At 36.6% G+C, this 27,453-nt stretch overlaps 4 protein-coding genes and 1 long non-coding RNA gene across 5 annotated transcripts in view; 3 read left to right on the top strand and 2 right to left on the bottom strand.

The window, feature by feature from the left end:
* Positions 1-2,514, top strand: part of LOC107667033 (ADP-ribosylation factor-like protein 8B-A) — a 14,038-nt gene extending 11,524 nt beyond the window's left edge. The window contains exons 6-7 of the mRNA XM_016458613.1: positions 1,962-2,032; positions 2,132-2,514. Coding sequence (XP_016314099.1) covers positions 1,962-2,032; positions 2,132-2,181 — 121 coding nt within the window. The 3' untranslated portion in view covers positions 2,182-2,514. The remainder of the gene's footprint in view (positions 1-1,961; positions 2,033-2,131) is intronic.
* Positions 2,515-3,847: 1,333 nt separating this feature from the next.
* On the top strand, positions 3,848-12,620 carry LOC107666987 (ER degradation-enhancing alpha-mannosidase-like protein 1). The gene is made up of 12 exons (XM_016458542.1): positions 3,848-4,436; positions 4,976-5,048; positions 5,798-5,901; positions 6,112-6,283; positions 6,374-6,557; positions 7,066-7,240; positions 7,648-7,768; positions 9,390-9,560; positions 9,643-9,716; positions 9,802-9,898; positions 10,079-10,240; positions 11,074-12,620. Exons 1-12 carry the CDS (start codon positions 3,967-3,969, stop codon positions 11,161-11,163), a joined length of 1,893 nt encoding a protein of 630 aa, XP_016314028.1. The 5' UTR covers positions 3,848-3,966; the 3' UTR covers positions 11,164-12,620.
* A 758-nt stretch (positions 12,621-13,378) lies between these two features.
* LOC107666988 (guanine nucleotide-binding protein G(t) subunit alpha-1-like) lies at positions 13,379-17,262 on the bottom strand. The gene is made up of 8 exons (XM_016458543.1): positions 17,193-17,262; positions 16,907-17,048; positions 15,353-15,510; positions 15,099-15,227; positions 14,800-14,929; positions 14,533-14,686; positions 14,104-14,315; positions 13,379-13,983 (listed from the first exon to the last, which is right to left on the bottom strand). Exons 1-7 carry the CDS (start codon positions 17,195-17,197, stop codon positions 14,125-14,127), a joined length of 909 nt encoding a protein of 302 aa, XP_016314029.1. The 5' UTR covers positions 17,198-17,262; the 3' UTR covers positions 13,379-13,983; positions 14,104-14,124.
* LOC107666989 (uncharacterized) lies at positions 15,468-23,403 on the top strand. The gene is made up of 3 exons (XR_001631742.1): positions 15,468-15,523; positions 23,158-23,237; positions 23,322-23,403. It is a non-coding gene; the product is annotated as an uncharacterized LOC107666989 (long non-coding RNA).
* Positions 21,709-27,453, bottom strand: part of LOC107666986 (semaphorin-3F) — a 51,671-nt gene continuing 45,926 nt past the window's right edge. Inside the window, 9 exon segments of the mRNA XM_074186926.1 lie at positions 21,709-22,352; positions 22,851-22,984; positions 23,125-23,192; positions 23,301-23,458; positions 23,716-23,757; positions 23,977-24,065; positions 24,471-24,693; positions 24,805-24,949; positions 26,263-26,332. Coding sequence (XP_074043027.1) covers positions 21,921-22,352; positions 22,851-22,984; positions 23,125-23,192; positions 23,301-23,458; positions 23,716-23,757; positions 23,977-24,065; positions 24,471-24,693; positions 24,805-24,949; positions 26,263-26,332 — 1,361 coding nt within the window. The 3' untranslated portion in view covers positions 21,709-21,920.

Genomic DNA, 27,453 nt, shown 5'->3' with positions numbered 1-27,453 from the left:
ACTTCTCCACTGTTTCTTTCTTAGGAGAGAAAGGAAACGGGAGAGCTGAGCGAGGGGGACCGCCTTCATGAAAAAGGCGATCCACGAGTGGAGACGGGAAAGGCTCATACTCTCGCAATGTGAGCATGAGCCTTCAGTGAGACCTTCGGGAGAGACCGTTCGAAAGGGAACATCCTTATTACGAATTTGAGCAGATCCAGCCAGAGCAAGTGTTTCATTGTTGGAGAGGAGGAAATATATCCTACTTCGACATAAGCACTCTAAGCACTCGTCGTCACAGTTGTAAACATGACAGCTTTCTTCTTTCGTGAGGGGGTTTGGATCTTTGTTTTCTTTGTTTCCAGGCTGAACTTTAAGACGACTTCGAAACTTCTGAAATGTTTCCACTTTTGTGTGCCATATGCATCAGACGTTTAGCCAACGGTCCATAGGCGTGACGCCTGAGGCTGAGACTACCCTCATAGTGCAGAGCACAGTGTCTTCTCGACACGATGCTATCCACAGGAATCTGCTACTGTGTTTGAGGGAGGGGGGTTCAAGTTTTCCCAGGTCTGCATGTGCAACAAGTGGGTGGGCAATATGCTAATGTTTCATGTTTACGTCAACATGAAACGGCTTGGGATTCGTTTTAAAACGACTCGTTTAAATGATTCAGAGTCAACTCTTTCTTTTGAGAGACGATAACTTTATAGAACACTTTCAGATTGAAAACTTTGCAGGATGTTTTCATTCACTTAGAGCTGTGTTACACGCCGCATGAAAGGTAATTTTCAAAAATCCATAATAGGGGCACTTTAAAGTCAACATGGAACAAAAATGGACCATGCTTACTTTAATAGATTTATGGACATTATTTATATTAAAATGTTGAAAGAAAAAGTGTAATAATTTGGTCACATGGGTGGGGAAATAAATAGTTAAAGGGTTAGTTCACCCAAAAATGAAAATTAGCCCACAAATAAGAAGAATGTCGGAGGATTTCGATATAAGCCAAGAGGAGACTGGTTTTCCTTTGCAAAAGTAAGGAAACTTTGCTTCCTTTGCTCCTGTTAACAAATGTTGGTTTTCACGAGACTCACCGGCGCATGCGCAACGCTGAACTCATACGTCATCTGCCCGGAGCTGCTTCCGTGTAGGACTGTTGGCTACACCTAGGATGACTTGAGGGTGAGTAATTTGTGAGCTAATTTTCATTTTTGGGTGAACTAACCCTTTAACCAGTATAGCTTTTTATACTATTCTCTCTCTCTAGCCAGTTTGCATAACTGTTTGCCAAAATTGTTTCAATAACTGATCCATTCACATGCATGTTTTTGAGGTGGAAAGAAGGTAGGACCTCCATTGCTGAAGCTGCTGCATTTTGTGCTACGATTGCTCGCATTCATATATGTACGATTGGGCTGGCTCTGTCTTTTACAGTCTCTGATGGCATTCTGCCAAACCATATGACACTAATAAGATTGCATTGCCATAATAGAAAACTTAATATAATTATAATAATTAGGAAATTGCATTACTGGCTCTGGTCATCTCGGTTTATTTATTTTTATCTTCATTATAAAGGAATGCTCTATTTGTACAAATCAGTTTCAGTTCTCTCTGGAGTAAAATAATCGTGTGCTTTTTTCACTCTTTTGTCACCACTTTTTATGCCAGTGTCAGATTGAGATGTCTTTTGTGTTTTCTATGAAATGTGTGACAATGAGATGAGTCAAGATGTCTAGATAAGATTTTAACCATCAGTCTGGATGAAATGAAAAGGTTGTGTGGCTTGGGGTCTCATGTTGTTGCTAGAATTACTGCCATCTGTTGGCTAAGAGTTGTAGGAGCTTCATTATTTCCTGGGAGCTCTTGTTGTAGGACTCTGTTTACAGTTTATCCTAAAATAACTTGTTGGCCTGAAATGAAGCCACACCACATAAATTGCTGTATTAATTCTGTCTCATGTGCTATTTCTTTAGGAACTTGGCTGCTATTCAAGACCGGGAGATCTGCTGCTACTCTATTTCCTGCAAAGAGAAAGATAACATTGGTAAGTAATGTTCCATGAGGATGAGTTGTTTTGTCTGCTATATGATGTTGCCAGTCTGCTTGACTTAAATGACTCTGTTATGTCCCCTGAACCTCACAGACATTACACTTCAATGGCTAATCCAGCACTCAAAGTCAAGAAGAAGCTGAAAGTGTCTTCAGAGGGTCCAAGTTTATCCGCTGCCATGTTACTCTCACACCACATCTTGCTCACTTTGTGAAACTGTACAGTTCTCCATACCGCCCCCTCACACTACCCTGCTCGTCTGTTCCCATAATTCTTCACAAGCTCCTCCTCCCAACTGCATCAGTTATGTCAAAGATACATCAGTCGCTAAAAGACGCTAGTCTGCAGCATTAGTTCCTCCACCTCTTACAGCCTGCTGTCAGATGAACATTATGGATTCATGGTTTTGCAAATCCCAGCAGCTCCGGTGGTCTCCACTTGGGGTTTCCTGAACAAATTTATTTAAAAACTGAGAAGAGTTCAAACTTTAATATCGTGTTCTGCCTTTTTCCTCCAGTCTGTCAGGTTAAGCTCTTGAGAGCGTGTAATATCGTTTGGACTGTTGCTTTCCTGTTGATTTCTTTCCTTTTCTCTTTTCCCCCCAAATTGTCTCTTGAGAAATCCACAATCTTTAAATACGAGGAGCAGTCCAGTAAATAAACAGTTCAAATGATGATTCAGATAGATTTTTACAGAAATTAGTGTAAATATATTTGAGAGGATGAATGTTTTGCTGGTAAAGGTTTTCATTTAGCTCAATGATGTCTTTGCATCCTGTTCATGAGCTGAGAGGTGAAGTTAAAGTGCCTTGTGCAGTGTATCTGTCCCTCAAGATAAACAGTATACCGGGTGTGCCTGCCTGGAACTAGATTGGATAAAGACAGCTTACTTTGAACTGCAAGAGCCGAAGGCATGCTTTTTAAGGTAGATTGTTGTACTGTTGTCATTATCATCTACATATTTGTGAAAAGAGGCAAATGTTGGAAACCCCACTATTATCGATGCACTTTTGTAAATATGATGAACCAATAAATAGATTGTCAACATGTAGGAGGAATCTTGCATTGTTGTGGCTGATTTTATTATTATTATTATTATTATTTTATCTCAAGTTATGGTGAATTAAGTATGTGAAGCTATACATTCATATGCTATCTCCTGTTTTCAAATTTCATGTTTGAAAGGTGCAGCACATCTGAACATTTTGTTTAAGCTACTGCTAATTAAAACAACGAAACATTGTTATTGCTCTTCCCATTTAAGCTTAGTTCACATTTTTAAGATTTTGATTTAAAATTTTTGTTAAATTATTTGTAGCTACTAAAACAGTTAATGTGGTACTTGTAACTAAGGTTTTTGTGTACTTTATAGTTCATATATATCAGCATTTGATTGCAATGTTAACATTATAATACTATTAAAATTCTATAAATAAAAAATGAGGATTAAATAGGATTTTTTTTTTCATCATTATATGAAGTATTTTCATTATTTATTTAATAACAAATTGATAAAATACTGCTGAAACTATCAAACAGAGTTGTTCCATTAACATTTAGTATTATTATTAATTATTATTATTAGGTAATTGTAGCAGTAGTCAGTAGTAACTAAACAGATAAGACTGTACATAGTCACACCACACACGTGATTTTCTCATTGGCTTAGAAATGCAGAGATGCTTTTAAGTTGAGCTGCCACGACATTTCCGCTGTTTACTGCAGTGTGATTGACGTATTCATTAACCATTTGCTCTCCGTCATGACGTTGCCGGCGGCTGACCAATCAGCGTTGAGGATCAGGTAGGGGCTGGTTTGTTGACAGGAAGTGTGAGAACTGAAAGCAGGAGGAAAGCTGTTGACTTTTGCGCATCGACAAGTCGCGACGTCGAAGTGAATTATGACTTTTAAGGCCGACAGCAGGCAAAGATGCAATGGAGGTCAATAGTCGTGGGTCTTCTCGTTTTGAGGGTGCTGCTGAATTGCGCGGTGTGGCTAGTGTTTGGACTGGGACCCAGCTGGGGCTTTGACTTGATCAACCCCATCAAATTCACGTTCAACTTGCATAAGATCGAACTTCTCCAGGATGGCGACCGAGCCACCGTCAAAACTAACGCCTGGTTACAGCACATGTACGATAACAGAAACCCTCAAGCAAAGACCTGCTCCAAGAATAGTGGGAATTCACCAAAGAAATCCTACCTCAGCTTCTTTCAGGAGGGCAGAGATGAATATGACAGAAAGTACAGCTCCTTCCCTGACGCGCTGAAAGTCAAGATGAAGGGAATGGCCCGAGACATGTTTTATTTCGGATATGATAACTACATGAAGTTTGCCTTTCCAGAGGACGAACTGAACCCTATAGTTTGTGAAGGTCGAGGACCTGACGTGCTTAACCCGTAAATTATATTATATCACTCCTCAAAACGAGCATCTGTAGTTTTCATGAAACAACACAGCCACTTTGTGCTGCATAATGTCATCATTATTCTTGTGAATTATTGGAAAAGGTGTAATATCTGAATATCAGTCTTGAGTTACTTTACACAGATTATTATGATAAAGACGTGCGCTGAATGGGAGTGACATTACTATGTCACAAAAATGTGGCTAATCAAGCTTTTTTCTCTTAGTCTTTTGATAACACGAGAGTAGAACTTCAATTCAGTTAAATTCGCATTTATATTTATAGCTCTTTTCATAGTGATCTTTTTTTTCCCCTCAGAGGTGACTGTCATAAATGTCACATGTATTTAAGCAGAACAAGTAACAAGATGCAACTTTTCAAATCGGCCCCAATATCTGAATACCAGACCTTTGAAGCATGGAAAAGGAGAAATGTCTCATATCCAGCACTGCATATTTTTTTGGCTTTTATTATAACCCAATGTATTTGAATAATGAACCTAAGATACATTTGCTTGTGTGTTTCTCCTAGATCAAATATCAACATCAACGATGTCCTTGGAAACTACTCTTTGACCCTCATCGATGCTCTTGATACGCTGTTGGTAAGTCAGCCTATTGTACAGATGTCTTAAGTTTAACTTTATATAAGAAACTGGTTCTTTTTCATCCTCACAAATTATTAGATAATGTTCATAATTGAATAAGCTTTCTAGTTTTAAAGTTTTTTTTTTACTGTCAGTAAAAGGATGCTTTGGTTTTTGTAATTTTGTCTAAGATGCAACAACAAAATTCTGATTGAACTGCTGTATAGCATAATCTTCTACAAAAAAAATAAAATAAAAAATGTTCAGTTCATAGTCCTAAAATCCAGAACAGAATGAACATTTTCAAGCCACGGATTTCCTCCTTGGGTTTTAAAACTGCTCATTTATGATTTATGAGTATAGGTCTGCGGTTTATGTAACTTGAAGAGACTTTCACATTTTGTTCTACAACATAAATTACACAGTCATGTTTCGAAACCAGTGCTAAAATTTGTTCTGTTCATGTTTCATGAATGCTGTGTCCTTCGCTACTAGAGAAGGGAGAAAGGGAGTAGCAGTTTTCATGATAAATGTGTCCTAGTAAACAACCTTGAATTTATCTGAGCTTACGATTAACTTTCAGCTATCTAGAAAAAAAAATCAACAAAAGATATGGCTTCACCTGAACAAACTATGCATCTTGTTCCAGGACTATTAATTACAAATAATCTCAGGAATTCTTTGCTTTTGTTTCACCTCAGAATAACTTAATAGTCATACATGTACATTAATGCACTGTGATTAATGTTTTGCTCCTATCCCTGTAGGTTCTTGGAAATGTGACAGAGTTCCATCGAGCTGTTAAGCTTGTGATTGACACGGTCTCTTTTGACAAGGACTCCACTGTTCAAGTTTTTGAGGCCAACATTAGGTGCAGTAATTTTCTTTAATGGATCTCTTTATTTGAGTCTGTTCAGTGGTTTATAACATGAGGGAGAACAAATGATGACATACATGTCATTACTGACAGAACAAACCCTTCATAATGCAATCATTATGCTGATCTTCTCCTTCCTCCTTCTAAAATAAATAAAAATGTGTTTAAAACAGGATCTGTGTTTTTAACTTGTTCCCTTTTCAGAATTCTAGGCAGTTTGATCTCAGCCCATATTCTGCTGACTGATCCACGGCACCCGTTTGGGGACATAGCACTGAAAGACTATGATAATGAGCTGCTGCACCTGGCGCATGACCTGGCCATTCGACTACTACCTGCCTTTGAGAACACTAGCACTGGCATCCCCTATCCCAGGGTCAGGCCAACTTACATAGCACTATTTTAGAGAGATGATGCCTTGTTTTTGCTGCATTTGATATTGGTGTCCTACCATGTTTTTGTGCAGGTGAATTTAAAGAGAGGCATCCCTCCTGACAGCATTAATGAGACCTGTACGGCAGGGGCGGGCTCTCTGCTTGTGGAGTTTGGCATTCTGAGCCGTCTGATTGGTGACTCTACATTTGAGTGGGTCGCCCGGCGTGCTGTTAAAGCTCTTTGGAACTTGAGAAGCAATGAAACTGGGCTGTTGGGTAAGTGGTTGCTTTTTTTGGTTTGTTTTAGTCCTATCTTAAAGGGATAGTTTACCCAAAAATGAAAATTCTGTCATTAATTACTTGCCCTCATGGTTTTCCAAACCATTAAGACCATTCAAACCATTCATCTTCATAACACAAGATATTTTTTATTAAATCCGAGAGCTTTCATAGACAGCAACACAACTACCACATTCAAAACCCAGAAAGGAAGTAAGGACATTGTTAAAATAGTCCATGTGACATACGTGGTTCAATCTTAAATTTATGAAGCTGCGAGAATACTTTTTGTGTGCAAAGAAAACAAAAAAAACTTTATTCAAAAAGTTCTTCTCTTACGTGTCATTCTTTGGCACACATTTTCATTTTTGGGTAAACTATCCTTTTAAACAATGACTTCACTTGTATAGATCTTTTCTTTTTCTTTTGTTTTGAATCCAGTGTCTTTTATTTGTGATCACATGCCTTTGTCTGACCAGTAATGATTCTCTTGTCCATCTTCCAGGGAATGTGGTGAACATTCAGACTGGTCAGTGGGTAGGGAAGCAGAGCGGTCTCGGTGCGGGCATGGACTCATTCTATGAGTACCTCCTCAAGTCCTACATTTTGTTTGGAGAGAAAGAAGACTACAGGATGTTCTCTGCAGCTTATGAGAGCATTCAGAGCCACCTGAGAAGAGGGTGATTATAAATGTGTGCATGTGTGACCACAGCTGTTTGTGGCTGCAGTTTGAGCTTCCAAAGGAATTTGCATGTGGTTGTCTAACCACCTGCAGATAAATTGTGTCACTTAGGATCTGTGGTTAAGTGTGACATGGTTTGCAGCCAATGAATGTACTGCTTGCAATAAAATTTTTATAAGCGTAATTGGATTGTGTAGTTATGAGTGCAAGTCTGGATTGACATTTAAGGTTGTTATTCATTTTCTGTAACTGCTTGGATATGCAGAAGTTATGGCGTGACGTGATCTCACACCTCAGGGTGTTCATTCATAAACTGTTTTAATGTTTTTGTTGGCAAAACTTGTGTCTAAGTGTGCACAACTGCACTTTTTATTTTTATTTTTTAACTTTTTATACTTTTTACAGAAGAGCGGCATGTAATGAAGGAGATGGCGACCCACCACTCTATGTGAATGTGAACATGTTTAATGGACAGATCATGAACACATGGATTGACTCTCTGCAGGCATTCTTCCCTGGACTACAGGTATGACTCCGTGTCTTAAAGGGGTCATATGATGCGATTTCAATTTTTCCTTTCTCTTTGGAGTGTTACAAGCTCTTGGTGCATAAAGAAGATCTGTAAAGTTGCAAAGACTAAAGTCTCAAATCCAAAGAGATATTCTTTATAAAAGTTAAGAGTCAGCCACACCTACCTAAAACGGCTCGTTCTAACACACCCCAACATACCTACGTCGCTCTGTGGGAAGATTTGCATAACGCCGCCCAAATGTTCACGCAAAGAAAGAAGGCGTAACTTTTATTCTCACTGTAGTATTGTTGCCGCCGCCATATCCTGAAGACGGTGTGTGCTTTGTTGTGAAAGCGAAACTACTTTGGTCTTCCAAAAGAGGACAAATAATGTTCTTTTTAGCAGCATCATATGACCCCTTTAAGTGACTTTAGCTTCTCTCACTCAATCTCTCCATTGTCTTTATACAGTATAATCTAATAACACAATACAGCCTGTTCAAAAAGGGATAGTACTTTATTTTCTTTTAAGAAATTAATATAGCAAGGATCCATTAAATTGATCAAAAAACTTTTGAGCAAGGATACATAAAGATTACCTCAACAATTTCCATTCATCAAAGAATCCTGAAAAATGTATCTAAATGTAACTTTTGAACAATAGTATAATATATATATATATATATATATATATATATATATAATTATAACTAGTTTCATTCAGTACTGCAAAAAATCTAAAAATATTTGTGTAATTCAAAATATGCTATTTTACCCAATATTTGTGTTTGCAAGGTACATTTGTTTATTAGAACAAAACAACAATAGTTTTTCTCAATTAGAGCATTTTAAATCAGCCCCTGATGAAGTTCTGTTTCTATTTCTTCTAAGGCAGCTGACTATGTAGAACAATTGTATTGATAATGAACATGTATATGTGTTTCTGTTATATAAGTACATACATTGCTACTTTACTCTAGTGCATACTGACATACTCTATTGCCAGACTGGACCAGAGATTATCTTACTATAGGGAGATGAGAGGGTCTGTATTACTTACTATTGGAGAAAGCGTAACGGCTAACTCGGATCACGTGTGCCTTAATAACCAATCACATTGCAGCCTTGACATCATTGAATTTCAGTCAGAGTTGTGCGACACTCAATCGCCGTTTACGGATTCCATAGGAATGAATGGGAAGTGCCGTAAGCCGAATCACACCTGTCGCAAAAAGTCAGTGACTTCGCTTATAAAATAGTATTTTTCCGGTTTAAACTCTAAAAATAGTTAAATTCAAAAGTGTTGTTTAGTGTAAAACATGTTGAAGATTAGCAGATATGCTGTCGATTTATTAAATAAGCCGTTTCCTCTAAAAAGCTGTTTATTCAGCGTAGTGAAGCCTCTCCTCCATTGACATCCATAAAAAAAAAAACGGCCTCTGGTCTCCTTTCCCACGTACTGACAGACCGGAAGCGTTGGCTTCAGCCGTTACGCTTTTTCGGCTAATGGTTGCAGGCTTGCCTTCTAGTGGCTTTGACTGGACTTTGGATTGTTGAACTAAAAGTAGACCCGCTGACAGCCTTTTTTCATTGAGTTCATTTGGGTTCTAACCAGGGACACATCTCTGTTTGCTCAGGTTTTGAATGGAGATGTTGAAAATGCCATTTGCCTTCATGCCTTCTACTATGCAATCTGGAAGCGTTTCGGTGCTCTTCCGGAAAGATACAACTGGCAGCTTCAGGCCCCAGATATTCTCTTCTACCCTTTAAGACCAGAACTAGTAGAATCCACATACCTACTCTATCAGGTACAACCTGGTCCCATCATAACCAGATTTTTAGACTTCACAGCATTACAGTATAATTAATGATAAACTTGACTCTCTGCAGGCAACCAAGAATCCTTTTTATCTTCACGTTGGGATGGACATTCTTGAAAGCCTTGAAAAAAATACCAAAGTCAGGTATAGGGTTTAAAATGGCAGAAAGTGATTTTATTGGGATGCTGGCATGTTCTCAGGACAGTTATTTTGGTTGTATGCTTCTCAGGTGTGGTTATGCCACTCTCCATCATGTGGTGGATAAGTCCAAAGAAGATCGCATGGAAAGTTTCTTCCTCAGCGAAACCTGCAAATACCTCTACCTGGTTAGTTGTCTACTATTCTCCCTTTACATTTTCCTGTTCTCACTTCTTGCATCTAGTCTTTTTTAGCCATACTTTTATTTGAGAAACTACAAACATAGTCAGCCAAGTTTATTAGCCAAACATTAAGTTTTATGCAGCTGACATGTCCATCACTAAATGATATTTAACATTCCTTTACAGCTCTTTGATGAAGATAACCCACTGCACAGGTCTGAGAGCAAGTACATCTTCACTACAGAAGGCCATGTAGTGCCGATAGATCAGCGCTTCAGGGAGAAAAATTGGGAAGACCAGTTTCCGTGTGAAGAGCCTAATAATGAGCCCCCAGCCAACATAAGCAACGTAAGAAATGTATTTAATACACAGTATTTTTCCTTTGATTTATGAATATGATTAGTAGTGGGGATATTAATAAATGAGACTAGTTTTACTCTCTTGTATTAAAATGAAATTTGTTAAAGGGTAGGGGGTAAGTTTGTTTTTTTTTTTTCTTTTTTTTTTCTTTTTTGGCCATGTAGTGCCGATAGATCAGCGCTTCAGGGAGAAAAATTGGGAAGACCAGTTTCCGTGTGAAGAGCCTAATAATGAGCCCCCAGCCAACATAAGCAACGTAAGAAATGTATTTAATACACAGTATTTTTCCTTTGATTTATGAATATGATTAGTAGTGGGGATATTAATAAATGAGACTAGTTTTACTCAAAATGAAAAAAATGAAATTTGTTAAAGGGTAGGGGGTAAGTTTTTTTTTTTTTTTTCTTTTTTTTTTCTTTTTTTTTTTTCTCTCTTTTCTTTCTTCAGTCATCTTGTCCAGTCAATTATATGCTTCTTCAAAACTTGGCCTTTAAGGATATTTGCTTAAATGCTGATTTCTCATTCTTCAGTCAAAAAAGGTTTGTTTGTTTATATATTTATTTATTTTAAATAATTATCAGCTATTGACAACCGCCCCCCCCCCCCCCTTTTTAGCTTCTTGGGGCACATTTTTAAACATGAAAATATGAGCAACTCATTTTTGTTTAATGTGCTTTTTTTGATAATTTAAACATGAAACTTTTAAAACCTAATTCAAAATGTACTTACAGTGTTTAAAGTAGTGTTTTATCAGGGACATGACAATGGATCTTGAAAGTGGTCATAGAAATAAGAATGACGCATTTTAATTTGTCTAATAGTGTGAAAGGATTCCTGAAGAGCGACGTTACGGCCTTCCGCTAAAGAGCATATACATGAGGCAAATAGACCACATGGTGGGGCTGTTCTGACATCAGTACTGTCCCTGGACATCTCAACACATACAAACCCCCTGGAGGGGTTCAATAACTCTCCAATAAGAGAACTTTTCAGTCTCTTTTTGCACATGAAGTAGTCAACAAATCAACCAGTATCAGTTGTTGTGTTTTTGGACATAAAAGTTGTCTTCTATTTTTATCTATTGTCTTAATTTGGACCAGGTGTTTGGGTTTGGCTATGTATTCAGATCCAGTCAGCAAAGGTCCACAGCCTAAAAAAAAACACAGTCAGGGCAGTTTGGCTCTTCAGAATGCTAAAATGCATCGCAAAACTGCTTTTGATTATTTGGGCTGATCAATTTCTATATTGTGCAATTGAGTGCGTTTACACACACTGTTACATGTTTACTTCAGTGCCATGTTTATTGAAACTTGATATTATAAAGGGCTTTACTGGGTTGAGATGGTATGCATGTTTCAGATTTTCTACTCAAGGAACAAGCTCTCAAATAAGCTTTATATTTCAAAAACAGTTGTTTTATACGCCTTAAAGGAACACACACAACAGATGGGCTTAATTTAATACAAATCAAACTGTGTTCTGAAAATGTTTTCACTTTGCAATATGACGCATTCTTTATTATTTTTTTTCATACTTTGTGCCTTGGTTTGCAAGGTGTAGAACACTGTGGCCTATTTTTTAGTTTTTTTTGCAAGATTCCTCATTTCCAGTTGTACCCATTCTGTTTTTCTGCTGTCAGTGTGTTGTGATGAAATTGGAAAGGTTTTGTTATGTCGCATACAGTTGTGGTAAGGTTTGAAATCTACACTCGCATGTTATTTTGACAGAACAAACCTCATAATTTGGTACATTTTACACAGCAGGACGAGGAAGTGCTGTAGATTCACTCTCAATTAGGTCTGGACATCTAGTAATTAGTCTCCGCTCTTCTATTTTGTATGTAAACAAATAGGCATATTAACAGTGAAATACATCAAAATTGTGACACTTTTTGGACCAAATATTACATTTAACAAAAAAACGTGCCTTTAACAAATTTCATTATTCTTCAGTCCTTCGGATCAGTAGTATGCCAAAATGCAGTGTCTGATAATGCAGAGGTGATATGCATGTGCTGTGCAAGTAACGTCATTAACTCTTTTAATGCTTAATTGTTGGTGCAAATGTTTTCCGAACAAAAGTCAGAAATAAGGGATTCTGAGAATGATCAGTATAAGAGAAGAATTCATTTCTTTGGTATTACAGATTATAATTTCCTTGGGGCACATATACAGAGAGGATACTCTCATAAATAGGGGTTATATTTATTAAGATTTGTTTTTATCGGATGCAAGTATTATTTAATTAAAGTTGATCAGATTAATGTTGATCTTGTTGATTTCATTGTGATTTAACCTTTAGTCCAAAGACTAAACAAGACAAAGGTGGATGTCTACACTGCATTGTATCAAATCAAAATTAAAACCATGACTTTGCAAAACTCTTTGACAGTCTAGCTCGGGGGTAGGCAAGTTCGGTCCTAGAGAGCCGCAGTCCTGCAGAGTTCAGCTCCAACCCTGAAAAAAAAACTCACCTGCCTATAGCCTTAGTAATCCTGAAGACATTGATTAGCTTGTTCAGGTGTGTTTGATTAGGGTTGGAGCTGAACTCTACAGGACTGCGGCTCTAGGACCGAACTTGCCTACCCCTGGTGTAGCTTGATGGAGCTGCAAAAGACATAAAAAAATGTTTTTCACATCAGTTAGTGGTACAGTCAAGTCTTGATATTCTTAAGTAAATGTTCTGGGTTAAACGCAATTTAAACTGCACAGGTACTGTAGCATCTCTGGCTTACAATCAGTCATCACAGAAAACAAAGTTATTTTCTGTGATCAATAAGTTGTAGTTAAACCTCTCAAAATTAATAAACCTGGATATACTGGTGTTAAGAGGCTTCAATTTAGCAGGTTTTATAATATACAAATTGATGGTAAAAATCTATATTCATAAAATGATTAATTAAAATATAAATCATTCTCAAGAAATATTATGTAAGTGTATATTAAACACTCCACAATCCCAGTGTGGTTTCAGTTGTTCATTGGTTTGCATCTTTTCAGGACACTTAAAGGACAAACACATCAGGTTCTACAGAAGCTTTAGTCGTTCAATTTCCATTTGCATGGTTGTAAATGGTTTTGCAGTCAATTGTGCCCTTTTAATCAATATTTGATTTTGTAATTTATACAATTCACTCAAAAAGTGTGTTCTTTGTCTCTCAGCTAGCTGCTCCTGAGCTAAACAACTTATTACATGCTGTCTTTTCATCAAAGTCATCCATCTTACACAGAGATTCTGATCATGAGACATAACATGATATAACTCCTCTGTAAATAAAAGAGAACTTTGTTTCCCGGTAAAGTCAAAACTTTTCTCAGCCAGCTTAAAAGTATGAACTTGACACAGTAACTGCTATAAAGTACTCTTGCAAGAAGATGCTGAAGTGCATATATGCAGGTGTTTCAGAAGGATAGTTATTTGGTTTACAGCTGCGTGAAGTGTAGTCACAAATCTACAGGATAGATCACTGCAAAAACTAATAGAGCCAAACACCCTTCATATATGTGTTGCTATATATGACTTGCTGCTATGAATATGTATTAGATGTTTAATTATGTGCAGTGTGTTTAATCAGATGTAGATCCCAACAGCAAGAATATAATTTCTTCTTCAAGATTTAATCAATTCAGTTCCCTCATGTATTTGCATGTATGTGTGTGTGCACTGGAGAATTCCTCATTACCTATACAAGGGGCAATGGGTCAGTATTGGGTTTTGTTGATTAAGCTGCTCTGTAAAAGAAGAAAGACTTTTTAATTATGCACATATGGAAATTATAGTCACGTTTAATATACTATAATAACGGCACTTTATATTATTACTCAATATTTATGATTTTAAATTATAATCACCTCTTCCCACAGATGGCTTGTTTAGAAGAGACCGCAGTCTTTGAGATTTTCTTTGATGATAATGTCTGTTACGGCATCGAACACAAACTTGACGTTCTCTGTGTCTGTGGCACAGGTCATATGGGAGTAGATTTCTTTGATGTCTCGCCGCAAGTTCAGATCTAAGAACTGCATCTTGATGTAGTTACCAGCATCCTCAAAGGTGTTGGGACCTGAGAGAGGCATGGCATTGTAGTTTTAGCATGGTTTTGCATATCAGAAACAGAAGCCTAATTAGGATATTTGTATCTTAATAGAAGTGATGTTACATGATGAACCCCTACTTAAAATGTGTTAATATTATCAGTTTAAATAATCTGTTTAAATGATAAGAATCTGTGTTAAAGAATGAAGTTTATATTTTTGTTTGCAGACAAAATGCTGTCTCACCATCATAATCAGGGAAGCACATGCTCAGATGAGCTTTCTTGATCTTCTCCACGAAGACGTCCTTCTTGTTGAGGAAGAGTACAATGGAGGTGGCGGCGAAGTAACGGTGGTTACAGATACTGTTGAACAGGTGGAGACTCTCATGCATTCGGTTCTTTGGTTGGAACGGCATGGAAAAACAGGGTTTGTTACTAAAATGCCTCATAGTAATAGTGCATGTAAAACGTCCGGTTGGAGTTTCATTGATGGACCACAATTGCAACCTACCACTTCATCGTCCTCCACCAGCACCATGTCGTATGCGCTTAGAGCAGCGATGAAGATGATACAGGTCACACCTTCGAAGCAATGGATCCACTTCTTCCTCTCCGAGCGCTGACCGCCCACATCAAACATCCTGCAGACCACGAAGATCAGTTTATTGGCATTGGTGTCCATTCAAACTTATCTTATTCAATTCCTCTGATTGTTAAACTTGCTTGGAATTTTGAGATGATGATGATGATGATGGTCATTGGTTGGTTTACTTCATGCCATAGCTATCATTGAGGAGGCTGAAGGTGTACCTGAAGTTGAGGTCCTTGAAGGAGAACTGGGTCTCGATGATACCGGTGGTCTTCACTCTTGATCGCAGGACGTCCTGTTCAGTAGGGACATAGCCAGGCTTGACCAGCCTCTCCAGGTCATTCAGATAGCTTGGAGATAGAGTAAGAATCAATGCAATATTTTTCAAGACAATTTGATTACTGATTTGATTATGGACATTAAAACCTTGCTAACTGGTATTTAATGCTTTAAAAGGCTAATTATGAGGGCATACTATCCGGCAGAGTCGTTGAGCTGGTATTCGGAGGCTCTGTCAAAGCACGCCTGGATGCCCGAGTCCTTCCACAACCTCAGGATGATGTCAGACAGCTCCTTTGGCATGGTGCCTTCCTCGATGGTGTCTGCTAAGTGCATCAGCTTCCTTGCATCGTCCTGCAGCAAACAGGTAAATTGATGTAATAAATTATTTGTTCAATCAGTCATGGCAACACATCATGTTTATACGTTACTTTAATTCTTCAAAATAATTTTAACTTCATTTTTGAAGCTATTTTATAAACTTTTTTTCAATGTTTTTAAGTTTAAGAATGTGGAATTTCTTTTTACATATTTATCAGCTTGTATGTATTTGGGCCGTTGTAACTAAAGGTGTTTAAGCATTAGCTACTATACAAACTTTTCTAAAGTGATGATCAGTGACTGTAAATACTGTAAAATCCTTCATCATTACATTTACATTTAGTCATTTAGCAGGCGCTTTTATCCAAAGCAATCAAAATCAACAAAAGAGCAATGATATGCAAGTGCTATAACAAGTCTCAGTTAGCCTAATGCAATACACGTGTATGTATATATATATATATATACATACACGTGTTAGCCTAGTTATGTATATATATATATATATATATACATACACAAGTTAGCCTAAAAATAAAAAGAAAACAGATAGAATAGAAAAAGAATAGAGCAAGCTAGTGTTAGAGGCCGTTTTTGCTTTTTGTTAATTGTATAATAAATAAAAGAAAGCAGAATACAAAAAGAATAGAGAAGCTAGTGTTAGTTTTTTCTTTTTAAAGAAAACAAGCAGTTAGTAAATTAATAGAGTGCAAGTCTAAAAGGGCCCAGTTTTTTTAAAGACTAGAATTAGAAGAGAGAGTGCTAGAGTAAGAGGGTCAAGTAAAGGTCATCATGATTTAATAGTCTCTTTTAGATGTGTAACATTCATGATCTCCCCTATTAATCAGTTTTTAAAAATCCTTCAATTATTACAATTTTGTTTTGTGGTATACAAGATAATACTAATTTGGTCTTTCTACTTAAAAAATTCACATTTAGTTCAGTGTGTTACTATGAGAGAAAACTGTTTCAAAGGAGATCCTACACAACTTTTTTTATTTTTTCATTGCATGAGCTTTAAAAAAAATTAACACATCCCGGAGTTATAATTCATTGGATACTATAGTGTGAATTTAGTAATTAATCTGGGACATCTATGCTTTTTCACAATAAACAATTCAGTTACCGTTTTTTTCTGTTGTACATGTATTTGAAAAATACCTGTATGCAGTTATATCTGTTGAACCTCTCCCTGCCCCTACCAAACAATTAATGTTTTTTTACATACACAAATATTTAAACACACCTACTATAAAGTGGGATCTTATATTTTTGCACAAGGTACCATGTTGTTTTGATCATGTACATATGGTAATCATTCAATACCAAAGTATTACCATCTGATATACTCATTGTGCCATGGTATCACTACAGTTCTTTTCCATCATTTAACCTGTTCATTTCTGTAAATGACTAATGGGTAGAGCACCTGTGCGGCAGCATCTCCATAGGAAAGGTTGAGTGTGCTCATGGCCCTCACAATGGCCAGGATCGACTGCATGGTGTTGCTGTAGATGATGACAATGAACTCCAAGCACTCTTCAAGGGAGTAACCATCTTTGTGAATAATTCTGTCGTAAAAAAAAAACATTTAATTCATTTAATTGACCAAACTATTCATATGAAAGAGCTTTGAATACGAATTAATAATGAGTATAGTCTCACATATAAGCCAATTTATGGTATTATCATACTTATTTTTTCTCAGCACTTACTTCATCTGTTTGACAATAGTGCTTTTCCCCGACTCACCAGCACCTGAAGAAGATAGTAATCAGTTTAGTATTGCGATTATTGCTTTCATTCATTTTTATTACATATTCCCGTGCTGTTCAATAGTTAGTTGTTGGTACGATTTTTAAATGTTTTTGAACAAAGTTTCTTTTGCTTACCAAGGCTGCATTTATTTGATCAAATATACATTAAAAACAGTAATATAGTGAAATTATTACCATTTAAAATAACTATTCGGTTTTAATATATTTTGTAATGTAATTTATTCCTGTGACGGCAAAGCTGAATCTTCAGCAGTCCAGTCTTCAGTGTCACATGATCCTTCAGAAATCATTCTAATATGCTGATTTGGACCTCAAGAACTATTTCTTTTTATTATCAATGTTGAAAACAGTTGTCCTGCCTAATATTTTTGTGGAAACTGATACATTTTTTACATTTTTACATAACAGAACAGTGTTTATTTATTGAAACAGAAATGCTCAACATTAGACTTTGTCTTAAAATTTCTTTAAAAAAGGGAATCTTACACCAGTTGTTTATATACAGTATATAGCAGCAAGTTATTTGTTGCAGTGCGTTAATTTTTCTATGATGTCACTTAAAAATGTATTGCAAATCATGTATTTGCTGAGATAAATCTAGATGGTAATAGATTGTAATAGTAGACTTTAAGTTATGCTTTAGGAAATCAAAATCACAAGACCAAAGTTATGAGACAAACTCATCAGTATTTTGAATGGATTTCATGGAGTATAATAACATTTCTGATATTGATTATTAGCCGACTGATTCGACAAAAGTGTGGTAAGCCTTGGTTGCTTTTTGTCGGATCAGATTACATTCATACAGACCCAAAGACCCCCCCCCCCCACATTCTAGATTCTCAGCCAACCTCCAATATTATTAAAAAGGGTGATTTGTTTGTTCCACATTTCAAATATATAAATATTTAAATTTCTATTATTTTTAACCATTTGAAAACCATAGATCTACATTGTGCCAGTGTTTTGAGGGGTAAACCCACTAAGATTAGTCAAACTGTAGACATTCACACAGTAATTATTAATTAATTGTATTTTTTATTTATTTATTTTGGCATGCATATGTGAATTAATGAATACATCCTTCTCCTCTACTGTGTTTATCTTTTGAAGCATTACATTAAGAGGCTTGAGGCTTATTATTTTTGTCCTAAGCCTTGTCCAAGCTTGACATCCCATGACCCTGACCCACATCACCTCACGGACAAAGACACCTGCAGTTATGATAAACAGAGATATATAATATAAATGCATTATTTTAATATGTCTTGATTCTGGAATGCAAGTTGTTTTTTAGGCATGCAAGTATTTAGTGTCTTTTGCAATAAGATTTAGATATATCACATTTTGAGTCTCCAGTTTGACTACACTTTGGTTTGAATTTCAGTAAGGCGTCAGTTTTCATCTTGCATTTGAGCTTAAAATCTTTAATGTTCCTTTCATATAACAAACTTAAAACATAAAATTTCTTTCAGAATCTTTATGGCCATGATGTGAATCCATTGCCTGTTTATTATGAAATTTTAAACGGGAAGGCTTCACAACACATCTGCAATATACCGTTTTCCAAATCTAGCAAATGAGCTATTCTTCATGTTTGGACTTGAGCAATCATTTGAGTCCGCTTGTGTGTTGTAATCTGTTGTTACCCACCTGGGTTGGTGGGGCCAATGAAGAACAAGGACAGAAGGCACTGAAAGTGTTGAGAGCTCATCGAACCTCAGATTGGAGGAGAAGGTGCTGTGCTCAGCAAAAGGTGATAATCTGGCCAGCGTCTTCACGAGCACATTAGAAGGGCCATGGAGGCTGTGTGAGTGGAGCAATGTGACGTTACACACGTTACTTGTTTAGGTAGAAGCTAAAAGTAAACGGGTCTCATAAATGATTGGATATGTTGACTTTGAGCTTGATAAGTTTTCCTGTATCTATATTCTGTTGAAAATGTGCTTGACCTCATGAAAGAAAATTACATCTCGATGGCCTACAGTTTAGGCTTTTTCAATAGAACTTGGACTGAATGTAAAGGTGTTCTTGATGTTGAATATTGACATCTGTGAGTAATTCTAATCTCACTTTCCCACTGTAGTCATCGGGATCAGTTGACATTTTCCATGTTGTGGACACAGTGTGCAGCGCAGCATTTAAAGAGCTTTAGTCTTTTACGTGACAGCTCACTGACCCCAATCTGAAGATTGCTACATTTTAATCCACAGGCATCACATGTGAGAGAGACACTTTCTTCATTGTACTTTTTATCAGTAGCAATTCATGTCAATTTGAGAGTTTGTTCCAAGTTGTTTAATACGTGATCATAATAAATCATCATAAAAACTAGTATTAATAAAGCTTTTCTTATGCCACATGCAATAACAAAGTTTATTTCTTGGCATCGATGGTTCCGTAAAGAAACGTTAACATCCATAAAAAATTTCCACTGCACAAATGGTCCTTTAAGGTGGAAAAAGGTTCTTTAGATGTTCTTCACAGAAGGAAAAAAAAAAGGTTTGTTTAAGAACTCTTCAATGAATGGTTCTTTAGGGAACCAAAGATTGTTCTTCTTTCGCACCTCTGTGAAAACCCCACTTTTGGAACTTTTATTTTTTAAGAGTGTACACTGCATTAAATATGTATTTGCATTTATCTGGGCAAATACACTGCGTATTAATAGGCTATTCTTAGGAACCGGTGCTACTTCTGCAACATTTTTGTCATCATGACACGGTAGGTATAATTAGACAATAACCAGTCACGTTTGATAGATTTATCTCAGTTTAGTTTGTAATGCAAAAATAAATTTGAAATAACGCTGAGATTTTAAAGTTTTTTTATTGTTCTATTCAGTGATCAGATTTTTTTCTTGGCAGAAGGTACACAAATATTAATTAGAAATAATGTGTTATGGTGTCATGACATTTGCTAGTTGCGAAAGTTTTAGCCATTTTTCTCTTACTTTTGTGAATGACAGAAAGGTGAAATGAATGGCAGAGGTGAAATAATGCAGCATAAAATCTTGTAATCGGTATTAAAGAAAATACAAATCACACTCGATCTTGTGAATGACCCTAATGTAAAGTTCCCAAACAATGTACTATTTTCTCAGTTAATTAAATAGGCAAATCAACATTTGAAGACCAACTTCCTTGGTATACTTTTGGTGTAAAGTGAACAACCTATTGCCTTATTCACCATAACCTCTTTCAAGTGTCTCTTTCAATCGTTACACTGAGACTGCAAAAGAAGGGAAGTATAGGTTCACCCAGTAACATTTATGCAGAAAGGCCAACCTGTATTTGTTATAAAATATATATAACTTTAATTAGTCAACAACAATGATGAAAAAAAAAAAAAAAAAAATAAAAAATACAATATTATAATATTAACTGTTCATAAGATCTAATTCAGGATCTTTTTCACATTAGAATATCCTAAAAAAGACAAAAGGGGACAAACCACAGTGATGTCTTACAAATGAAAAAAAACAAAAACCTTTACAACAACCATTTCACACAGTCCGTTTGCTATGTGTGTTGAGAAAACACAACGGAGGCCAAACAGACACATCTGGTAATTGTGCTCGATTCCATCACTAGTTCGGCAAAGTCCTCTGTCTTTAGAAAACAGTCTCTCTCTCTCTCTCGATTCGTTATGTCAAAGACCATACAGCAACACAGCAATATCCAGAATTTGACTACATATCTGTACAGTACAAATACAATGCATGCAAACTCAAACAAGCCCCCTAAAGTTTAGCTCCAAATGATTAATGCTTCCAAATGATCGCCTATTATGTGTTTAGAGGTGCTTGCATGGATGCTTATTACTAAAAATGTCTGGAGAGGTACATATTTAAAAACAATTCTGCTTTGCAAAGAGATGGATGGGTTTTGAACCCACAGCTCTTTGAAATTTTTGCGTGCAATAGTACATATTTATATAAATGAAAAGAACAAAAAAAGTTATGCACATACTGTACAGGAGGCTGTAATCAATAATAAACCAAACATATAACACACAGAAACGACTTTATATTTAACACACATTAGCATAGCAACATATGGAAGATCAAGAAGATTAAAAGATGAGTTTCTGATGATGATAAAGTGTTTTTCAAAGTCTTTTGAGAGGTCACAGAATACTCAGATGCACCAAATATATGTAGAAATTCTTTAGCCGTACATCTGCAGAATGAGAACATGTGCTTGGCTAAAAAAGTCCGCTAAATGTACAAACGGCTTCAGTCCCATCTTTCCTCTGGTATCAAAACATCAAGTGCAGTCAAACTGTGCATTAAGAGATTCCAACTATCCGGTTAGTGGTATGTACATAACGTTTTATGATAACGGTCACATGGTGTTATTATGCGAATACCGTTGTAATAAATATATTGGAAGAAAAGTAACAATGATAACAAAATATTTGCACAGATCTATACACAAAACGTTTTTGGCTCTTCTTTTTTTTTTTGCTCTATTTCCATACAAAGATATCCACAGAATCTAACTATGTACAGCCTACAATAAATACTATGAATTTTCAAAACCGTATTGTTTATTTTCTCCTCGGTCATAATGGTTGCGGGTATACGCTTGTGTGTAATGGTAGTCAAAGACCTTGAGGTCAGCCTCGACTCTCGTTCATTTGGATGGAGTGGGATGTTTTTCCGTCTCATGTCTCAGCCATGCTGCTCTGCTCCTGGTGGTGTCTCCTGTTTCGTGGCTTCCGGAGGTCTTTCTGTACTTCCTTGAGGTCCTTCTTGTGTGCGTGAGCTGCGGGCTCGTCCCCCATCTGCCAGTAGTCCTGGCAGTACTGGTTGATGAGGCCCATCTCTGGCTGGCTGAGGATGGTCAGCAGGTCTTTGTACTGCTCTGCGCTGGGCGTCCAGGTGCTGGACTGGAAAGGCGGCACGGCGGGAGCGGTGGATTCGGTCTGGATGGTGTTGACGGTGCGGGCCGAAAGGACCACCAGCTGAAGTTTGGCCAGCGTGTGCTTGAAGTTCTTCTCGGTGGAGGTGCACTGGAAAACCCCTCCGTCAGAGAGCTGGAGAGAGCGCAGGAGAAGACCCTGCTCCGTACGAACGACGCGTCCATCAGAACGGACCTGAAATACATTAGGTTGTTGGGAAAAATATATTAGGTTAAAATGTACATTGATGTGAAAAGGGATTTTTCCTGAACTGGTCATCATTAATTGTTTTATTTTTCAATTATCAATTTCAAACAATTAAACAATTGAAGGATCATGTGACACTAAAGACTAGCGTAATGGCTGCTGAAAATTCAGCTTTGCATCACAGGAATAAATTACACTTTAAAATATATTAAAATAGAAAAATGCCATTTTAAATTGTAATAATATTTCACAATATTACTATTTTTTTTTGGTATTTTTCAGAAAATAAATGCAGCCTTGGTGAGCACAAGAGATGTCTTTCAAAAACATTCAAAATCTTAATTATTCCGAATATTTGACCAGTAGTGTACAGGATTATATTAAGCAAATAATATCTATGGTAATTATTGCATTATTAAAATTCACAATGTTCAGGATATTGCTTTAACATACATCAATTATGGCATAACATTCTGTCGCACATACCTCTCTCCTCCTGTCACTGTTCTCCTTCTGGAAATGCCACTTGATTGACACATGAGGAGATCTGGCCTGGCACTCCAGGAAGGCTGTGCTTCCCTCTACTCCATACTGCACTGTCTCCAACGTGTTCTTATTGGCTGGCAGGAATTAAAACAAAATACTATCTAAAACAATAACCAAAATCAAAAGGAGCTATTTTACCTCTTCCAAAATATGTTTTCAATCTAATCTTAAGACTAAAAAATCTTAACACCAAGTGTATTTTTAGGTTCCTCACCATTGGAATTATAGCCCCTGCATTGTCTTATAGGGTTGCCATACTTCACATCTTGCCTCCGACTCCGCCTACAAGATTCAGACAACCAATTTCAAAGGAGGAAAACAAATCTTGTAAGTTATATTCTAAGTATAATGATCCAACAATAAAGATATTTACACACATGCAGCTCTAACCTTTTTTGGTTTGCTGAGTAGCGAGAGCAGGACTTTCCATCCCAGGCACAGTAAGGGTCTCTGCCCAATCAGCAGTCAGCACAGGCCTCTCCGTACACATCACACCTGTGCAGCGCCAGATGAGTGACGCCCACCACTGAACTTACATACAGCTGTTGCTACACAGGAAGACGGAAAATAAAAGAAGGGTTTCATTCAAAATACATCATAAAATCCCAAGATGACAAATGTTCCTCATCTGTAAACTGCATTGCATAAAACCGTCTGCTTAACAAAATTTAAATAATTCCTGTTTTAAAACTGTATTTAGTATTATCGCTATTAATATTTGTTCGCTATTAATATTATTCGCTATTAATATTACAAAATTTGTGTTTAAAGTTCTGAATCATACAGTAAATGATGTGCAACTTACCCGTTTTGGAGAAATTTTCATAGTAGTGATTGGAGTTGGAACCTGTAATATGAAAAGAATTGTAGTTATTTTTTATTGAAAAATATAATATAATATAATACAAATGAACGATATGTTTTTGAATTTTATGAAATATAATAACATAAAATATAAATTTTAATACAAAAAAAAAAAAAAACTAACGAAAAAAACAAACAAACAGTATATTGTTCTCAATGTGTTGACACAAAGTGTAATGGGAACATAAAAAGACAATCTTACTCTGAAAACCTCAACCTCTTCCAGAACCAGCTCTTCAGTCTGTAGATCATCTCTGGGCAGGACAATCACTTTCTGAATTGTCCCTCTATCTGTAAATGACCAGAATAGAGGAGTCAAAAATATTTATAACATATAATATTATAAAGAATGAAGTTGGCTTAAATTTACTTAGGGGCTATTAAAACAGAAAAAGACAATGACTGTACTAAATTGCATTTATAGATCTAGAGCTGCTTTGTTGTGTACAAAAGCATTAATATTACAAGTGTTACAAATTTGCAGTTCTAAATTGTTATACATTTTCCATACAATTAGTTTTTCAAATTTTAAACCACTATGTTTATTTATAAATTAAAATTAGATCTTGAATGCCAAATTTCAATGTGGTCCCAGACTTTTAGACACCAGAGTATGCATACTGTTTTTGTAAAAAATAAATATAAAAACATAACATAAAAAGACTATGTCTATGTGGAGATGTGTAGCAAGTTCACCTGTTCCCAAGAAAAGCACTTCATAGTTGCCATCAGCTGCAGCTACTTGGTCCACTGTGATGGTGGTGAACTCATAATCCACATTAGTACGGACAACTAGGGGGCGCTTGTGGACTGGATAAACGGCATTGAACATGGTCGGATGGTTGCGCATGAAGTTGATAACCTCATCTGGATAATCTTTAGTAGACTTCATGTTTGGGGTGAACGTCCCTCCTGGACACTGAAATCACAGGGATAAAATTGAGTTTCTTTTTTTTTTTTGTATTTCAGCACCTAAGAGTGTCTAACATCGTCTTTATATAATGTATTAAATTTTACTAATGACACTCACTGTTCCTGGTCGGGGGTAAGGAATTTTACCCTGGTAGGCAACCCACTGGTAGTTTGGCCCTTCCTTATGAGCGAAAGGACCATTGAAGACCATGCGAACATCAGCCATTGAATACACACATACTGCTGAACCTTTAAACACAGACCTAGAGATGCAGAAAGAAGAATCCATGCGTTGAAACAAAAAGAGAGGTGGTAGACACAGTATTAGACCACACTGGCCTCGTCACACAGAGAATGGAATATTGATATACAAAGTAAAATATATCTATATATACATTATATGTGCGTTGTCTTTATGAAAATCTGCTGACCACTATAACCATCTATGTAATGTCACAATCCAATCAATTCCTACTGGTTAAAATCAAGCCTCAGTCTACATTTGTTTTGTTTTTTTCCACTTAGAAACGCAATGGGATCCAAAAGTCAGACCACATTGAAAATATGCAATTCAAAATCTAATTTAAACTGGGAAATAATCAAGGTTTCAGGATTTTGAAATATATAAAACAAAGATTATGCCCTAAAATGACATTAAGAAATACATAAGATTATGGACCATTACTAGGTCACTAATCAAATAAAGAAATTTGTGACAGTAAGCATGTGAACTCCTTTGCACAAGGTTCATGCAAACTTTAGTGCATATTGGAATTAAAGCAAAAGGGGGACAAACCAAATATTAAGAAATTAATTCAATTCAATTTTAGACCGCTGACAATACAATTTATGGGAAAACATTAGTATTTTCACTAGTGACTACTTTTTTAGTGACCACTAGTTACGCTTTTGGACCCAACTGTCTGTATTACAGACATAATAGGAGTAGAGAATGCAGTTTTACAAATTAACACTAATACAGATACAGAGAGAGAGAGAGAGAAACAAGAGACAGAGGGACAGATAGAGCTGTGAAATCACTTGCAGTTGATGGAGAATTTTCACTATTATCACCAAGAATGGTGCTTTTGGGTTTAAAGAGCTCAGACAGAGCCTGAATTGCTCTAACACACACACAGCCTTGTGTATTAACACTAGATGATTAGCATGTGAACCTCATCTAAAATTTTGACAGCTCCCTCTGAGGCCAGTTGTATAATATTTTATCATGTAAGAATATCCTCTCCTAACCGCATCTGATAGCGGTGGTATTATGTAGATAAGTCCTTATGAGAATATCACATCTCAGATTCACAGAAAAGCTCCTTCCTTTGTGCTGTTGGAGGACTACTGTCTGTGAAGCCTGCCAAACACTTGTTATTCAGTATGTTAGAAACAGTCTTCAGCAGCGGAGAAATGGGGGTGTTGCCCCATGGGCAACTGGAGTGTGAATATGAAAGCAAATCTATTCAAGCTCCTTTGCCAATCTGATAAGCGGCCTGATTAGTAAGAGGCGTCGAGGAGAAGTGAGGATTGGATCTCGTATTTGGGGAGAGACCGTCATGAACTTACGCACCCAGACACGGAGAAGACGCCGTAGATGACAGGAATCTTGGTGTCTTGGGTTTTCTGGATGTACACATCCCCTGAAAGAAAGATGGACTTACTTTAGATCCTGGATTTGAAGACAAATTATCAAATTCACATACTAAAGTGTGTACTTTGGTGGTGACAAGGAAGCACATACTTCTAAGTAGTAAGACAATGAGTATGTAATGGGACATATTATATTATAACATCATGTGACTGTGTCTTGATACCACAAGTTCCTTAGTTGCATAGCAGCTAGCTACATTTAGCATCTAGTTAAATTTAAAGAGATAAAATTTAAGAGATAAAATGCCACTACCTGACATATCACTGACATCCCTGCTGAAAAAAACAGCATCACAGAAATTCTAATGGTTTCCACTACAAATAGTAACATTACAAACATTACAAACCATCAACTTTTAACCATTAAACCATTAAAAAATGGTTTCCTGTAGTGTGTTTTGGGACATATTCCATTAGGATTTAGTGGTTTTAACAAGCCACCAATAGAAAGCGACCAACCAGTAAAGACTAATAGGCACCATTACAGTTTCCATTAAAACCAGTAGGCTACAATTCCCATTATAACCTGTAAGAACCATTACAAATTCTGTGATGGTTGTTTTTTTAAGTAGGGATAGGGGTCTTTAGAAATCACATGTGTCTCTGTGACAGCTATAGGCTAGGGATACAGCAAAAACGAGATAGGAAGTGGCCCGCCCTTTTTTACAGTCAATCATAATATGTAGCCAATCAGAGAATGCTCTGATATTGCTTATATTTGGTGATACATGGTTAGCTAACAAGTATTTGGAAGGCAGAGTTTTGGGTGTGTAGTTCAAGGATAGGGGGATGAAGTAGATATTGTCTAATGCAGATGCTAACTGTTAGCTGAAGTTAGCAAAACGGCTAATGGCTTTAAGCACATTTGAGTTTTAGTTTTTTACATTTAAAACTGTTTAAGCAGCTTTGGGTATTGCCTTCCTTACTACATTTGCTCTGAAAAAGTCAAAAGATAACAGTCACAAACTCCTCCCTTGTTACACAAGGGGTTTTGGGAAAGATTAACACGCTTTGAAAATTCACTGCACCTCTGGCATGCTGTTTTCTACTGATCCCCTAAAGGGACATGGTGGTGGAATAAAAATGAGAAGGGAGGCCAAATATCACGTTG

This window comes from Sinocyclocheilus anshuiensis, unplaced genomic scaffold, assembly GCF_001515605.1.
Source record: "Sinocyclocheilus anshuiensis isolate Anshui unplaced genomic scaffold, SAMN03320099.WGS_v1.1 scaffold615, whole genome shotgun sequence".
In the NCBI taxonomy this organism is placed as follows: Eukaryota; Metazoa; Chordata; class Actinopteri; order Cypriniformes; family Cyprinidae; genus Sinocyclocheilus; species Sinocyclocheilus anshuiensis.
This window is presented reverse-complemented; position numbering and strand designations above follow the sequence as displayed.

Coding starts and splice junctions, on each gene's coding strand:
- LOC107666987 (XM_016458542.1), top strand. CDS start 3,967: ATGCAATGGAGGTCAATAGTCGTGGGTCTTCTCGTTTTGAGGGTGCTG. Junction 5,049..5,797: donor ATGCTCTTGATACGCTGTTG/GTAAGTCAGCCT, acceptor CTATCCCTGTAG/GTTCTTGGAAATGTGACAGA. Junction 9,561..9,642: donor CCACATACCTACTCTATCAG/GTACAACCTGGT, acceptor GACTCTCTGCAG/GCAACCAAGAATCCTTTTTA.
- LOC107666988 (XM_016458543.1), bottom strand. Junction 15,511..16,906: donor ATGGAGATGCTGCCGCACAG/GTGCTCTACCCA, acceptor TGTTTGCTGCAG/GACGATGCAAGGAAGCTGAT. Junction 14,687..14,799: donor TGGTGGAGGACGATGAAGTG/GTAGGTTGCAAT, acceptor TTCCAACCAAAG/AACCGAATGCATGAGAGTCT.